Below are 17,759 nucleotides of genomic sequence, written 5' to 3'. Positions count from 1 at the left end.
ATAGAGTATGGGAATGAGGAGGTTATGTTGGCCCTTGTATTTGGAACCTCAGCTTTAGTATTAAGTTCAGTTTTGGACACCACTCTTTACGAAAGATGTACAGAAGAGGGTTATGAGAATGGTCCTGGCAGTGAGAAACTTCAGTTGTGAAAGTAATTTGGAGAAGTTGGGACTGATTTCCTGAGAGAGAAGGCAGCAAAGCGGAGATTGGATGAAGTTTTCAAAAGCATGGTGAGCAGAACAAAGTAGATGCGGGGGAGAGAGCTGTTCCCTTATGAACAGATCGAGAATAAGAGGGCACAGATATAAGATAATTAGCAAAAGAAATAAATGTGACGTGAGGAAGCACTTTTTCACACAGTGAGTACTCAGTGTCTGGAATGTACTGCCTGGAAGGAAGGTTGAGATAGGTTCACTTGAGACACTCAAGAGGGCACTTGATAATTATTTACATCAAAAATGATTTGGTGAGCCAGTGCAGACACAATGGGTCAAAAGGCACCCATCTATGTTATAACAATTCTGCAATTCTGTGACTGCATTTCATTAATTATAAAAGGGTCTGTAAAAGGTGCTATATCAATGCAGATATTTCTGATGTAACTTTCTGATCGACAGTGGCAGCTTGATATCGGATGACAAAACCGGTACTTAAAATCTCTTAGTTCCATAAGTACCAAACATGGATTAAGTCCCATAAGATAACATGAATGTTAGAATCAGAAGTACTCAAGTGGGCATTGCATTTGCAAATTTCTCTTGCGGGAAATGCCTTCAGTTTGAATTTCAGTTATTCACCAGATTTCATATTTGTTGCAGGAAATCCTTTTGGATGCTTCTTGCACTGTGCAGAAATACTTTGGCATTTCACATGATGCGAAAACTAACAGATTATGTAGGAATGATAGCAGAGCAGCAATCTAACCTCCCCATTCCTGTTCACTCACAACTACAAAAGCTGTTGTGATTTATCACTTATGTTCAAGTGAAGCCTGAATTGGATTACTTCTGGAAATCACAGTGTTTAATATGGAAAAGATATGAATGTGTGTTCTGATTGTCTGCAACATTGTTTATGGGTTGATATGGATTTGGGCACTGGTGATGGGCTGCTCTGATTTAATGGGGCAGCTCTATTTCAATTTCTTCTTTTGTTTTGAAAGTGCATTCTTTTCTCTGTCAAGAGAGGAAGACAGGTCAACACCCCAAGGACCCAAAGTGGGCCTGTGCTCCTGTGACCATGGTGCACTGGATCATGTAGACTTCATTTTAAGAGTCGCACAAAGCCTAACAGATAGAATTGAATATCTAGAAGCCGGAGAACTCAGTTATAAAATCAAGTTCCAAAAGAATTTTTTTTTTGTTGAATCTTTATGTGCAACACTGTAGTTCAGTTTATATAAAAACTGTGATTCTTGTATTATGCAAATTATACGTAATCACTGAAAAAGTATTTGTACTATGTTCTGTTTTTAAAATATTTTCTTTCATAATATATAAATATTACAAATAATTTTTGTTTCATAATACCAAGTTCTGTATTTTGATGCCAGTCATTTTTCCCAGGCAGTATTGCTTCAGTCATATTGGTCAGCCTTGAAAATCTTAGTTTTCTTGCAGTTTAAAAGTAGAAAGCTGAGCTGAAATGCTAGTATTTTGTCTAAATATTTTTGCAGCCATTAAAGATTAAGCTGCAGAGACATTGCCAACTTTAAGTTCTAAATCAGTATTTAGATGAGACACAAATCCACCAGAAGGATCCAATTTTTTTAAACAACTGTTTTATTAAGTACTATAGAGAATTTAAAATGCTGGCATAGACAGTAACCAGCTTTTGTCAGTCATCTGAAATATTAACCAGTGTATTCACATCCTCGGGTTTTCAGGCTGTGGTATTTACCACTAGGCGGATGGCTGCTAAACATCTTTAGGGCTGATCTAATGCACACTGATGTTTTCTGTTCCAGAATGAACATCCAGAGGCAGAGGAGTTGATCTTCAGCCACTTTGTGATGTGTAATGACACTCAGGAGACATTGCGGTTTGGCCAGGTGGATACTGATGAAAATATTCTATTGGCCAGTCAGCACAGCCATCAGTACAGCTGGCGTTCACACAAGTCCCCGCAGGTATTACAAAACGGAGCTTGCTGAATTATTCTTTGACGGCTCTTTCAGGGGACTAAACGATAATAATAACAGCAGGTGCCTTGAAGTAGACATTAATATAGCTCTGAGTAAAGCAAGCTTTTTATGATTCAAGTCAGAAAATGTCAGTGATGCACTGCCTCCAATTTCTTTAAGTACTGAATGCTGACATGGAGTATTGTGGTCCAATGGTAGTGCCCTTACCTATGGTCCAGAGGATTTGGGTTCAAGTTCTACTTGCCACAGAAGTGCTTCAGAATGCATCTGAATAGGTTAATTAACAAAGTCTTTTAAAGTGCAGTTTATCTTCAACAACCCAATAACACCTGTCATATTTCCTCACTCCAATCCAATGTTGGCATTTTGTCATGGCTTCTGTATGAAAGTGATGAACATTCTGCTGTCTCTCACAGCTTTTGCCTTTATTTCTGTCATTTTTGTTGGATGCATATTGTGAAAGGAAGCGTTCATGTCTCATAATACAGAACTTCCAGTTCTGAAAGATTAAGAGGGCATAAACAAGTATGAGGCAGTGATGTGTAGTTTGTTCCACAAAGGTGGAATTTCACTTCACTTTTAAATATCCTGTTTTTGACAGTTGCATTGACGTAGAGTATACTCACTGGTAGGTGTCCTAACTGAGAGTGACGTGATACTGTTAGGATTTTCCAACCTTAGCTCTAAATTAACTTTTCAAAAGGAACTAGGAAAACAGATGATTGGATTTATACCAGACGCCACTACATTTAAGCTGTTCCCTACCATAACATCTCGTCTGTCCATCATTTTGCTTTTACTTACCTATCCCATTGCTACCCACTTACCTCCTCAACTGAATCATTGACTTTGACATCATTGCTTTCTTTGAAGTCCATTTTGATCTTTTCCATTCCACTGATACTATCCGTTTTACAGTTCCTCTCCAATGGCATCACCAAACTGTTCTTTCAAACCAAAAGACCACCACTGACTCTGATTTCGTGGTTAACAGTAAAGTAATAGAACTCTAATAAGTTTTCCCACAAAGATCTAGCAATATCTGCAGCATTGGTTTCTCCGGTTGAGGATTTAGTTTAAATCTGGCACCAAATCAATGGGATTTCCAAGTGTCCGCCAACATTGTAATCAACCAGTTTAAGTAGCCAATTATATTGCAGTATTTTCACCAGCAACAAAGCAGGAGTTAAAATGTATTCATTAACCTTCTCTTTTAGTAGAAGTTTACAGTGAGTAAAATTAATATATTAAGACAGTTGCATTCTTCCATCTGTGAAAGTTGATGGGAGTGCAGCCTGAGAACCTTGGTAAAGTCAAATGAGAAAATAATCACTTTCAGTGTGGGGCCTGAGTGAATGACACTAAGATTGACAGTTTTTACTGTATTGACTGTGCTGGTTGGACACTCTCACCAAAGCACAGAATTATTATGGTGCAGAAGGAGGCCATTCGGCCCATCATGTCTGCACCAACTCTCCAAAATGAGCATCACACTTAGTGCCTTTCTCCAGTCTTCTCATCGTAACCCTGCACATTATTCCTTCCAAGTTAAAAGTCTCACTCCCGTTCTGAATGCTTAAATTAAAAATGCCTCCACCACACTCTCAGGCAGTGTATTCCAGCCCTTAGCTATTGGCTGTGTGAGAAGGTTTTCTCTCTCTCTCTGTTTGTTTTCTGGCTACATATCCTGGGCAGGATTTGGAGACACAGACTTGCCTGGCATCTGTATCCTGCTCTCAATCTTATAATCTGGATTCTGAGGAACAGCAGGAGCCCCGATGTCTGAACTCTACTCAGTTGCAGAAGTAGATGAAAGGTACTTACTTAAGTAGAACATCCAGCTGTCTATCGAACTCCACTCCTGTGCCTTTCAGTCTTGCAGGCCAGAGGATATTATGTCACCCATTGCTGGGATCTGGTTATTGCACACCAGGGTGTGTTCACATGCCATTGGACATGTCTATTACATTTCTGGGGGACCCAAGATTTCTCCAAGATCCCCTGCAGTTTAGGTTAGGCCTGTCAGATGTCTCATTGCTATGTGCCACCCTGACACAGCACAGCAACGGGTCTTGTTGATGCAGAGGCTGGGTACATCTCAGGAGGTTAACTAGTGGCTTATGAATACAGGCAGAATACTGTGGATGCTGAAAATCTAAAAACTAACTTTTCAAGTCCAGTGTGAATCCAGAGTGAAGATACAGATCAGCCCCAATTTCTTTGAAAGACAGAACTGGTTCGATGTGGGGGACTGAATGGATTTTCCTGCTCCAACTTTCCAAATCAACAAGGAGCATGCGAAAAGGACCTGCTACGGTGGGATGAGTTTAATGTGAACTGTTCGCCATCAACTCTGCCTGCTAATTTGTTCTTGTGCACCTGTTCTTAAATTATGTCTTAATCGCAGAAGAATGACTAATAAAAAATACAATCTAATCATTGAAGTTACATCAGTCAAATGGTCTCCTTGTTAAAACTGGAATTATGCAAAACAAAAGCTTCCTGTTGAAAATACATTGAAACTCCATCGATTAATTCAATTGTTTTACTTGAAGTCCCACCTTGAATTTGGAGCTAAGCACAGCTGACTGGTGAAATTCAATGTCAACCCTCTGATCAGTGTCAAGTGAATCTCCTCCTTTCTATTCATGGGGTTCAACAAATTGAGCCAAGTTGTTGCGAGAAGTTTGAGAGCCCATTTCAGAAGCCGATTAGATGTATGGCTGTTCAGAATATCTTCACGTCACAAAGAAAATTAAATTGCTGTGATATATGGAATAAGTGCTTGGAAGAGATGAGGAAAACTGGAACACATATTTATTATTACTCTCTCTGACAATCTGAAAAGTAAGGAGAGAACTTTGTGAGGATCAGTGGAGAGCATTTGCACCAGTTTATTCTGATATCAAACTCTGCTTGCTGAGCTCGTTTAAGATGATCTTTCAGGGCTATCTGACCTCAACTTGCTGCAGAGGATGAATGAATTTGCCAAATAGTCTGGAGTCACTACCACGCAGTCAAATCCAGACCCACATGAAGTATTTTCTCAAATAGCATCAATAGCTGATTTTTTTTTTGTCTCATTATAAACGAGATGCTGAATCTCCAAAGTTGAGTTAAAAATCTGGTCTCTTTTGTTGAACACTAAGAGAAATCAGAATATGAGCTATCATTGATGAAAATTATCGAAACGGAAAATTACCTAATAGTAAATTGAAGACTGCAATAAAATCAGCCATGATCTATTTGAATTGTGAAACAGGCTCCTCTTCCTTGGTTTGAACTGTAGTGGTGTGAGGGTGGGGGGAAATACTGGTGATGATGTAGTCAGTATTTTCGATCCTTGTGGAGTTCAAGCTCCCAGTATGTGTTTAAAGATGGTATCAGTTTGCCTGGAACCTACATCAGCAACAAAATGGTATAGATGATCAATGGCTATTTTGCAATCACTTTGACCAAATCATCACAAAGGTGGCATAGTTGTTTTTTTAAAACATCACTCATGAGATTTGAACATCATTGGTTGGATCATCATTTATTACGCATCCCTAATTACCCTTGAGAAGGTGGTAGTGAGCTGCCGCCTTGAACTGCTGTAGTCCTTAGGATTTAGGGAACCCTACAATGCTGTTGGGGAGGGAGTTCCAAGATTTTGACCCAGTGACAGTGAAGGAATCTCCCAAGTTAGGATGGTGAGTAGCCTGGAGAGAAACTTGCATGTAGTGATGTTCCTATGTATCTGGTACCCTTGGCCTTCGAGTTGGTAGTGTTCATGGATTTGGAAGGTTGTCAACTGTGGACTCGTGAATGAACTGTATCTAAATCTAACAATTATTATTCCTGTCAGCAACTGATATGATAGTAAAATACAGCTGTTGATGCTGGTTTAATTTATAAAGTGAAACAGAATGGTAAAAACAAATTTACACTACATCACTAATGAATTAAAATGTCCGCTGGTGCTTCATGGACAAACAAGCTTGGAAAGCACTGGAGAAACTCAGCAGGTTTGACAGCATGTGTGGACAGAGAAACAGAGTTACCGTTTCAAGTTCAATGTGAAGTCAGATTTGATGCTGCCAGACCTGCTGAGTTTCTCCAATATTTTCTGTGCTTGTTTCAGATTTCTAGCATCCACATTATTTTGTTTTTATCTTCACAGAGAAAAATTGACACTGAGCACTGAAAACAGAAATTATTGAGGTTGGTTTTACAAGAGTGATTTAAGGGAGGAGAGAGGAGTGGAGGTATCGATCGGTTTAGGAATTCCACAGTTTTTTGGAACTAGGTAGTTGGCAGTTAATGTTGAAGAGAAGGAAATTGGAAATAAACGAGGCCAGAACTGCAATTGAAGACTCGCAAAGATCTTGGAAAATTATAGGTAGTGAGGAAATTACAGGAACCAAGGTCACAGAGTGACTTGAATGAATGATAACAATTTAAAAATGATGTGTTACTGAACAAGGAGCCAATGCTGGCGAGTGACCACAGTGGATTAGTGGGTGAATTGTACCGGCATGAGAATTAGCTTGTGTGAAAAGCGATCACTGCACATGAAGTCGGCATAGCAATTAAGTTGAATGTTTTACAGACATTCTGCCTGATCAGCTCATGTCGGGAAGAGTTGTCTGGAGAGGCCATTGCCAGATTCACTCAAAGTATTGTATCAGTCAGCTCTGAAACAGCAAGTTCCTCAGTGCACTTGCCAACAGACAATCCATATTGTCTTGTTGGCATTGATAAGAACAACCAGCCATCCATTTGACCTCAGTGACACAGCAATGCTGAACACTAGAAAGGGAACTAGAGTGAGAAAGAGGTCCCAACAACAAAGTCTGGTGTGGAAATGGAAGTCTAGGAATCAGCTCCCACCATGTCCATTGCATACAGTGCTATGAGATTAACCAAGAAGTAGCTGACAACTAAACCAGATGTCCCAGTGGAATTTCTCTGTTCTAAGTAGTTTGACATCTTTGTGGCAAATGTTCTATTGGCAGGAGGCAAACCACATGTAGCATATTGAGTAAGTTCACAATGTATTGCACTGCACATTTCGCACAATATTCTAGTTTTGGTCATTTTATGTTTATTTCAGTAGCTCATTATACATTTTGTTCCAAGTATCCTTATATGGTTTCCTAATGTGTTGAATCAAGATTGCCCATGTCAAATGTTTGAAATTTTGCTTTTGCAGCAAGAATTTTGAATGATTAGGTCTAATCTGTAATACCACATTTCATTCTCAGGCCATGTCTGGGTGCTTCACATACCCGAATTACTTTATGAATGTAGTTGGTGTTAGAAATGGAAGAATCTCAGCCAATACAATAAGCAGCAAATGAGATGAATGAGCAGCTAGTCATTTTTTGCTGATATTTTCACAACCTGAACTGACTGATAGGGTCTTTGACTTAATATCCAAAAGAAAAAGTGTGCTTCCAGAACTTGGCATAGTTTCCAAATGTCACTGAGGTGTCATCCCAGATACCGTGATGACATCTTGTGGCAGAATGTAATGGTGGTGGTAGGACCTCGTCCACAGGCTGGAGAACTGGTGGCAGAACTATGATGACCAATTCTGGGGTCCCTGTTCAGTTAGATAGCTTTTAGACAGGCTCTTGGATGGCTGACAGTTCTCAGGTCGTGTTGCCCACCTCTAAGAGCTATCAGGCAGCCTGAGGACTGGGAGAAATGGCCATTGGCTCTGCAGCAGTTAAAACCATAAGACATAGGAGCAGCTCAGCAGGCCTGCACTGCTATTCAATGAGATGATGGCTAATCTGATAATCACGCTGTCTCAGTTGTGAATATACTTAATTATCCAGCCTTGACAATCCTCTGTGGTAAAGAATTCAACAGATTCACTACCCTCTGTGAGAAAAAAATCCTATGTCATCTCTGTTTTAGATGTGTTACTCCTCACTCTGAGCTGATACCCTCTGGTCCTATCAGCTCCCACAAGAGGAAACAAACTTTCTGCATCAGCCGTATGAAGTATATCCTAAGAACCTTGTGTGTTTCAATAAGATTGCCTCTCAATCTACGAAGTTCCAACAAATACAAGCTGAATCTATTCAATGTATCCTCATAAGACAGTCCTTGCATTCCTGTGATCAGCCTGCTGAGCCTTCTGTGGACTGCCTCCAATGCTAGTATATCTTTCCTTAGCTGAGGGGACCAAACTGTTCACAATATTCCAGCTAGCCCCATGAGAAGAATTGTTTCTAAAACCTTAGAACACAAATAAGCGTTCAGACTCACTAAGAAATTGAGACTGTATCTTCTAATAGGGATGAATCTGGCACTTACTTTGTGTGCAGGATACCCATGCAGGTGGTATACCTCCAATGAGACACAGGAATGAGACAATTGGTCACATGCCAACCCAGTGTGGCCCCTTCCCGCCATTAGTTGATAACTAACAATGGCAGGCTGAAGCCTTTAATCAGCACACACACTCGCACACTCAGACTCACTCTCACTCTCTCACACTCTCACTCACACGCACTCTCACACACATACACACACACTCCCCCCCCCCCCCCCCACACACACACACATACACACACACACACACTCCCACATAACTTAATACCTGTATCCCACCCTGTTGCCAGGTTGAAGAATTACATTCTGAACTTGGAATGGAACTTGACAAAAAAAATCAAAGAACTGTAGATGCCGACAATCATAAACAAAATCATAAATTGGAAAAACTCAGTGAGAATGGTAGCATCTGTAGATAGAAAGCAGAGTTAATGTTTCGGGTCCAGTGACCCTTCAGAATCTTCTGACTCAGAGGTAACTGCTGCCAACTGAGTCAAATTGACACCACACCTACTTTCTAAACTTCTTTGAATCTCTGCGGATGTACTTTATCTCACTCCAGATTTACAAAAATAGGAATATACATGAATTCAGTCCAGTTACCTTGGGGACCAAGGTAATGATCCCAGGCTTTTGGTAAAACTATTTGTATCGCTATTTCTGGGAGACTATTTCAGTGGTTTCCTGCTTGACCTCCCACCTTGTATACTCTGCAGGCTTGAGAACATCAAAACCTCTGTTGTCGATGCCCGAATATATTAATCCATGCCCTTTCTGCTCACTGACCCATGTTGGCTCCCAGTCCAATAACTTGAACTTAAAATTCTGATCCTAGTTTCCACATTCCTCCTTGCTTTGACCTTCCCTATATTGGTTTCTTTCTACAGCCCTGTAATCTTCCAAGGTATCTGTGTTGCCCTTGATTTTGACTATTATTTTCAACCCTGCTTTTAAGTGCTGCACCATAGGTTGCTATACTTCCAGTTTTCAAGTTGGCGAAAAGATTTGTAGTTCGGGTGCCAGTTGTTGTAGTTGTGGGTTTGTTCACCGAGCTGGGAAGTTGATTTGCACACATTTCGTCCCCAGTCAAGGGGACATCTTCAGTGCTTTGGATCCTCCTGTGAAGCGCTGCTGTATTGTGTCTTCTGGAATTTATTTGGTTCCTTTCTAACTGCTTCCGGTTGCCGGTTCCATCTGTTTGTTGTGTTGGCTGGTATATGGGTCTAGGTCTTCTAGAAGCATGGCACTCATCCATGGACTCCATCAACACATACATAGACCTAGACCCAACATACTGGCCACTACAGTGAACAACCAGAAGCAGCTGGAACAGAACCAAATAAATTCCAGAAGAGAGTGTACGGCAGCACTTCACAGGAGCCTCCAAAGCATTGAAGATGTCACCCAGACAGGCTACGAAACATCTCCAAATCAACTTCTCTGATCGGTGAGCATACCCACAACTACCACATTTTTCCAGTTTTTTTGGCCTTCACTCCCAAACACCCCACTCCAAACAGCATCTCTTTTTTTTCAAGATGTTGAAACCCACCATCTGGACTAAGCTTTTGATCATTTAGCCCAACACCACTTTAAGTGGCTCCATTCAATTTTTGTTCAGTAGCATTCATGTGACAGTTTGCTTATGACACTACATGAATCTAACTTATTGTCCAGTAATTGGGACTTGGGTTAAGATGGTCAAGACTTGTACTTGCCTCCTTTGCAAAAGTGCAAAACCTTCCTATGTTACCAACCCTCTTAAGCTGAAATGGGAAAGTCGATGCAGTTTGTGTTTACTTCTGTGTGCATGGTGGCTTGACTGCATCAATTGTTTGCACTACCAGAGGCAATCCTGCATTTTTATTTGTTTATACAGAAGGTACTGTTAATGAGAAAAAGGATCAAGTTCTATGTTTTGCAAGGTAAAACAGAATGAGATCAAAAGCGGAGGAACAGGTGACGTTGGACGTCTTGAAGGAATCTTTTAAGTGACTGAGTCAGCCAAGGATCTTTCAGGAGACCGCTCTTTTTCTACAATTTTGGGCGCATTAGCAGCAAAAAGTTTGTGGACAAGTTTCACAAACCAGAGCCAGGTTCACACAATGAATGGTAGATTACTTGGAGAGTTGAATGAGAGTTGAGAAATCACGTGATTGTAGCTATAAAGAAGGAAGAGCAAACAAGTATGTTTTCTAATAAGGAAAAGTAGGAAGAGCTGGTCAGTGTTTAGGATTTCACTAGACTGAAATAAAAATATAAAAAGTTCATTTTTAAAGCATTGGAATTCTCAGCTTTTATGCACAGAAAATTGTCCTCTCAACTGCATGAAAATACGAAGACCCAGAGTGGAATAATAGGTACCATGTGCTACAATGAAATGCCACAAAAATGTTAGTCAACAAAGATTATTTTGAATATTTAGTTATGGTTAAAGATGGCATTTGAACATAATTGTTTCCATGCTAAATAAAGTGTTTAATAGCTCATAGTGGATGAAAGATGGAATTAAAGCCTCAAGTGTGGACAAGCCCTCAGAGTGTTAGATTAGAGGAATGTCAGATGACTTCATAGCTATAAAATTATTTCAGTCCTCTTGATAGTTCTGAACTTGCCAAGTTACTGAAGTTTCAGAACATTTAAACCAGATCTGAAGATAAATGTGAAATAATCTGTGCGTTTGGAATCAGTAACTGCCCCAAAGGCTCTAGTTTATACTTGACTTCCACCAGGGAATAAAGTGAGTTAGGACAGAGGTCTCATATACCACATACTTATAGTGGGAAAGAAAATGAAGTTACTCAATGTACACGTCTCATGTTTCTTATTATTACAAGCATTGCACAATTATAGAATGTTGCTTATATTGAAAAAAACCATTCTATGTGTTCCATATTGTAAATGGTAAATTCACCACGTTAGCTGTTTACAAAGATCACTGTATTAGTCCATCTTGGGGTTACAACAAGTCAACTTCATGTACGTGTTATCTTGGCAAATTTCCTAACCTCTGAAGTGATTACTGCAGAGGTTGATGTGACTTTATTACCCTGTTGTTTTCTTAAACATGTTGCAAATAATAAGCACGTTGCATCTGAAACACTCCAGCTTTGGATTATCATACGCTGGAATTTTTCTGTAAACATGTTTAAGGATGTAGTAAACTGTCTGAAACTCTGGCAGAGAGTTTAACCTAGCATGCCCATTGCAGTGAGCGTACAGAGCTTTCTCTGTTAGACTAATGTCATGGGATTGAATTGGTTGTGCAGATTCACTGGGGACAGTCAGCATTCCAGATTGGTGACTTAATTAGTTTGTGTTTAATTAAATTGATTTCTCAGACTTTCTTCCAAAGAGGAGACACATCTTACATCTACCTCAGCAGCCTTTTCTTTTCAAATCCTCTTGCCTGAGTACTTTGAACACTTGAACTTCCAGTTGGGAATCTGCTAATACTTTCCTCTCTGAAGGAACCAGTAACCTGTTGCTCTCTGAGCCAAGTAATTGTTCATTTTCTACCATAGTGCCACAAGTAATAAAACTGATTTCAGAGAAAATGTACTTCTTGCTTTTCTGTGCAAAAGGTTAAAATGTCCTAATCCTTACCCAATAGTGTTTCAGTAATGACACTGTTATTTGTTGCCAAAAACAACTTAAACTTCAAATGCAATCAGTCCCAAGAACTAAACACGGCACCTAATAACCCTGAGTAGACTTTTAAAAGTGTTCGCAGAACCATTGTTGGTGTAAGTTTCTAATTCTTTTTTCCCTCTGTTAAACTAATATTAGAGTTCACTTTTGTGTTGCCTGCATTGACCTTTATGGGCCAGCTTCAACTTTTCAAAGAACAATTAGTTTTTGTTTTGTTTGGGAATTTTTTTTTTACAAAACAGGCTTCCACATGCTTCTGTGTAGCTCCCTAGGACAGTGCAGTGCTTTCTCTGTCTTGCAGCCTTTCTTCCGACACATGATTCTTATGTGAATGAAAAGGTCATATACTACATGGAAAACACAGCATGACACTATCCTGGTGAGCCACACAGAAACGGATGCCAGGGACATTTGTAAATTGTAACTTCTAAACCAGTGGTGAAATTCAATGCAGGAATGCTGTGAGGAAGTCTTTTAAGTCCAATAAAGGACTCCTTTTTTAAATTAAGTTCCTGTATAAAGCTACATTTGCAATTGTAGCTTTGTGAATAGTTCTCGTTTCTCTCAGATATGTTGGTGAAGCACTAATTTAAAGACAATACTAATCCCACAAATGTCTGTTACAGTCCCACAGACTCTGACAACTGTCCAGAGTATGCCTTCTTCACACCCCGCACCCTGTAAAGACTCCATTCCCCTCTCACTCTTTCCCCCTCCCTCCCTCTCTATTCTCCCCACACACCCCACCAAAGTTTCTCTACTTCTGGCTTCCAGTTTATGTGCTACAGTATCTGAATTCTGTCCTCTTTAGACTGACTGTGGTGAGTAGGATTCTAAAGACTGCATTCTCCCTATTCTCAATTCCTCCTGTTTCTGTCCATTTCTTCACAATGACAATATTGCTTATATTCTCCTTCACTTTCCTCGCGCTTTCCTTCAGATTCAGCAAGTAATTCTCTGCCAGTTATAACACGATTACACAAACAAGCCTATTTTCTCCTTTCCAAGGTACTTTGTTTGCTCATCCATCTTTGTACATACATGCATTCATTACCAGCAGTGTAGGTTTGACGACACCACATGGTTGCCAGTGGTTTGGGAAGGTGGACCTTGGTGGACTATAAAATCTAGCCTTGCTAATGACACATACATTCCAATGAACATAAAACAATTATCTAATGATACGATTCACTTCCCACCTTATTGTCCAAGGTTTCTAAAGAAAGGGGAGGCGATGTCCTCATGATATTATCGGTGGACTGTTAATTCAGAGACCAAATAGTGTTCTGGAGACATGGGGCTTGAATCCTACCACAGCAGATGGTGGAATTTGAATTCAATAATAATCTGGTATTAAAAGTCTAATGATGACCATTAAACCCTTATTGATGGTTGGTAAAAACCATCTGGTTCACTAATGGCCTTAGGGAAGGCAACTGCTTTCCTTACCTGGTCTAGCCTACACGTGACTGCAGACCCATAGCAATGTGGGTAACCGCTTTCTGGGTAATTAGGGATAGACTAGAAATGCTGGCTCAGCTAGTGACAGCTACATCCTGTGAACAAATAAAAAATAAGACAGTAAAGGAATGCATTTACACACTGGTTAAAAAACAGAGGCAAGCTAAAAAGAGCTTTAAGTTTTTTTAAAAAACACAGATCAGACTGAATTATTTGTGAAGAGTAAATAGTTGAACATTGTAGCTACTGCAGTAGAGGTTACGGGTAGTGTTGACATTGGTAGTGGAACTGAAGGTTTTCAAGATTCTTGATTTTGTAGGCTGGAAGTTCTTTTTTCCTGATTTTTTTTTTTTAACTGGTTTTCTTTACCTGAAAAACAAGGGTAATTGGCTTACTGTGATCTTCGATGCTTACTAACACTCATACTCAATTATGAAAGTGTTCAATCCCACTACTCCACTCAAGTAGAGTTGAATCTGGCTTTTTAACTGCTGCCCTTGTGTTTACTACAAAAGAAAAACATAAACTGTGTCTGCAGTTTGGGACATAATCCACAGACAGTGACTTGTTGCTGAGAAAAGGATTGCTAGACCCTATTACCTTTGTAGTAGTCATAAGAGATCATGGTAGAGTCTGAACTTGCTTTGAGACCTTTAAGTATTACATTCCAGTGCTCCCAAGAAGTTTCTTTTTAATATCTATAATTATTATCTTCACATCAGTCTTCTTTTAAAAGAATATATTTTGAAATTAAAAGCTAAAAATGTTCACAGTATTTCAGGATTATGACACTTGGTCATCACACATCCCGCGTAGGATGAATGAATTGAGTTTGTTTCATTACAAAAGACGAAACAGAGTTAATTATATCAAACAAACTACACATTCTCTGATACCGATTCATTCTCTTTTCATTCATCCTCAGTTACTATTATCTGTAACAGTTCTAACCTGACATTTCAGGGCTTCTTGACTGTGTTACATTCCTCCCTGTGAACATATAAAGGTCTTTCCCTTAATTTCCCCCACTCTTTAAGGAAATTTATATATCTTCCAGTCTCGTTCTAATGTTTTGCACTCAGTTTGTCTTTTTTCTTTACAAGTAATTTGTACTTTTAATGTTGAAGACTCTAAACAATGTGACTGATTTTAATGTTGAAGACTCTAAACAATGTGACTGATTTTAATTTTAACCTTTTTTTTTCTCAGACCAGCTTGCAGAGATTATATTATGTGCCTCTGGAGCAGTGGGATTTAGATCTGGATCTCCCGCTGCAGGGTTAGGGACACTGCAGCAACAAAATGCTTACAAATATTTTGCTGTGATTGATTGAATCACTGTCCTCAATGTTTTGGGATTTGTTGCCAACTTTGGTTTAAAGATTTCTGTGGAGACATCATAAGTTAATAGGACTGCAATCTTTGTAATTATTCATACAAATAGAATCTAAGAATTAAATGTCATTGATCTAGCAGTGTTTTCACTAGTAAGAGAATTAGAATTTCCATTTGAAACAGAATCTAGTGTGTACTGTTATGGATTATAAGAGTAAGGAGGTTACGTTGGAGCTGTGCAGAACTTTGGTTTGGCCTCAGCTGGAGTACCGTGTACAGTTCTAGTGAAGGATGTTAATGCAGTGGAGGGAATGCAAAGGAGCTTCACATGGAATGGAACAGCTTAGCTATGAAGAGAGGCTGGATAAGCATGGGTGGTTTTCTTTTGAGCAGGGAAAGCTGAGAGAGGACCTGACACAGTTGTATGAGATTATGAGGAGCATAGACAGTGTGGATAGAAAACAGCTGTTGCCTTTAATTGAAGGGTCACTACCCAGAGGGCACATTTTTAAGTGAAAGGTAGGTAAAGAGGGGATTTGAGGAAAACTTCTTCCACCCAGAGGGTGATGGGAGTGTGGAATGTACTGCCTGGGAGTAACCTCACAACCTTTAAGAAGTACTTGGCTGAGCACTTAAAATGTCATCACATTCAAGGCAATGGGTCAAGTGCAGAAAGTTGGGTCAAGTGCAGAAAGTTGGATCAGTGTAGATTTAGTGTAGTTTTGCTGGTACAGACTCGATAGGCTGAAGGGCTGTTTCTATACTGTATGATTCTCCGTGTGGTTCATTTAAGATTTCAGATGATGAATACTTAATAAAAGTTATGAATGGGACTTAGCATGAAGCAAATCAAAACAAACGGGCCCTATGGAGTACCTAACATGTTCTTATGTAAACTGCATAGTCTATCCTGTTCTTATGGGATACTTATTTTACATCCTGCTTTTGTTTATGAAACAGCATTGAATAAAATACAGGGCACCATGTGAGGTAGCAGGTACACTGGCTAAATGCAAGGCTCTAAGCCAAGGTGTTTCCGTACTTGTGGGTGAAGACTTTGCAAAACAAAATCCTGACCTTCCAAGATTAAAAGCGATATTATTAGCATGCATACTGCTCTGGACGCACAAAGTGAAAGTAAAATGTTTCTTAAATTGAGATTTTGGTGCAGGACCACTTAATAAAATATGAAATAAACAATTCCCCTTGATATTGTATTGGATTTTATAGATGTTTTGAAGCATGTTCTCCACTCAGGAATGTTCCATATCTTTTTAATTATTTTATGGTTCATGTGCATTAGTTGCAAGTCCAGTATTTATCGTCTGCTTATAATTTCACCTGAGATAGTTCTGGGCTGCCATTTTGAACTGCTGCAACCAATCTGGTCAAGTGCAAGTTGCTATCTTTGATTGTCAGGATGATTATAAAAACAGTATGTTATTTGAGTGGAGAGAAACAACAGAACCCAGTTGTACAGAGAGACCTGGGTGTGCTGGTACATGATTCACAAAATGTTAGTGTGCATGCGCTGAAAGTGATAAGGAAGAAAGCAGACGTTAGTTTTATTGCAAGTGGAAGAGTATGGGCATTGTGTTATGGTTGTGCAAGCTGTTGGTGAGACTATATCTGGAATACTGTACGTAGTTTTCATCACGTTGAAGAAAGGAGAAAGGTTACTTTAGCATTAGAAGCAATTCAGTGAAGTTTCACTCAACTCTTTTCGGGCATGGGATAGGTGTCTTGTGAAGAAAGATTGTACAGGCTAGCCTCAATATACATTGGAGTTTAAAAGGAGGGGCGATCTTACTAAAATATAGAAGATTTTAATGGGATTTCACAGAGTGGATGCGAAGAAGAGGCACTTTTAAAAATCAGGGGGTCTCCGATTTAATACTGGCGATGAGATTTTCCTTTTCTCTCAGGGTCATTAGTCTGAAACTCTCTTCCCCAGTGAGCAGTGGAGGTCATTGACATATTCAAGGCTGAGTTAGATTTTTGATCAGCAAAGTGGAGTGAAAGCCCTAATCAGATCAGCCCTGATCTTGAGCGACACGGTGACTCAGTGGTTAGCACTGCTGCCTCTCAGCACCAGGGTGCCAGGTTCGATTCCAGCCTTGAGTGATTGTCTTTGTGGAATTTGTACATTCTCCCAGTGTCTGCGTGGGTTTCCTCCGGGTGTTCCGGTTTCCTCCCACAGTCCAAAGATGTGCAGGTCAGGTGAATTGGCCATGCTAAATTGCCCATAGTGCTAGGTACATTAGTCAGAGGGAAATGGGTCTGGGTGGGTTGCTCTTTGGAGGGTCGGTGTGGGCTGGTTGGGCCAAAGGGCCTGTTTCCACACTGTAGGGAATCTAATCTAATCTAATCTAATTTTATTGAATGTTATGATGTGGAGGTGCCGGTGTTGGATAGAGGTGGCCAAAGTTAAAAATCACAACACCAGGTTATAATCCAACAGGTTTATTTGAAAATACAAGCTTTTGGAGCGCTGCTTCTTCATCATGTAGCTAGTGGGGCAGGATCATAGGATACAGAATTTATAGTAAAAGATCAAGGTGTCACACAACTGATGTGATGTATTTAACAAACCTAGATGGCTGTTGTATGACACTTTGATCTTTTACTATAAATTCTGTGTCCCATGATCCTGTCCCAATAGTTACCTGATGAATGAGCTTGTACTTTCAAATAAACCTGTTGGACTATAACCTAGTGTTGCACGATTTTTAACTTTATTGAATGTTGGAACAGACTTCAAGGGCTGAATGGCCTATCCTGCTCTTAATGATTGCATTAAGTAGGTTTGAAGTTGTCTGTGTAATATCAGTAAAAACACCA

At 39.7% G+C, this 17,759-nt stretch overlaps 1 protein-coding gene across 4 annotated transcripts in view; it reads left to right on the top strand.

The window, feature by feature from the left end:
* The window catches only part of vps13b (vacuolar protein sorting 13 homolog B), a 977,967-nt gene that overhangs the window by 871,531 nt on the left and 88,677 nt on the right, over positions 1-17,759 (top strand). For all 4 annotated transcript variants that reach the window (XR_015757055.1, XM_043687669.2, XM_043687667.2 and 1 more), the window contains exon 43: positions 1,968-2,129. Coding sequence is in view for 3 of the 4 variants with exons in the window: in XM_043687669.2 (XP_043543604.2) it covers positions 1,968-2,129 (162 nt within the window). In the remaining variant the exon portion in view is untranslated. The remainder of the gene's footprint in view (positions 1-1,967; positions 2,130-17,759) is intronic.

The sequence above is a fragment of the Chiloscyllium plagiosum genome, unplaced genomic scaffold (genome assembly GCF_037043375.1).
Source record: "Chiloscyllium plagiosum isolate Xiang-an unplaced genomic scaffold, Cpla_swu_hap1 HiC_scaffold_4, whole genome shotgun sequence".
NCBI lineage: Eukaryota > Metazoa > Chordata > Chondrichthyes > Orectolobiformes > Hemiscylliidae > Chiloscyllium > Chiloscyllium plagiosum.
This window is presented reverse-complemented; position numbering and strand designations above follow the sequence as displayed.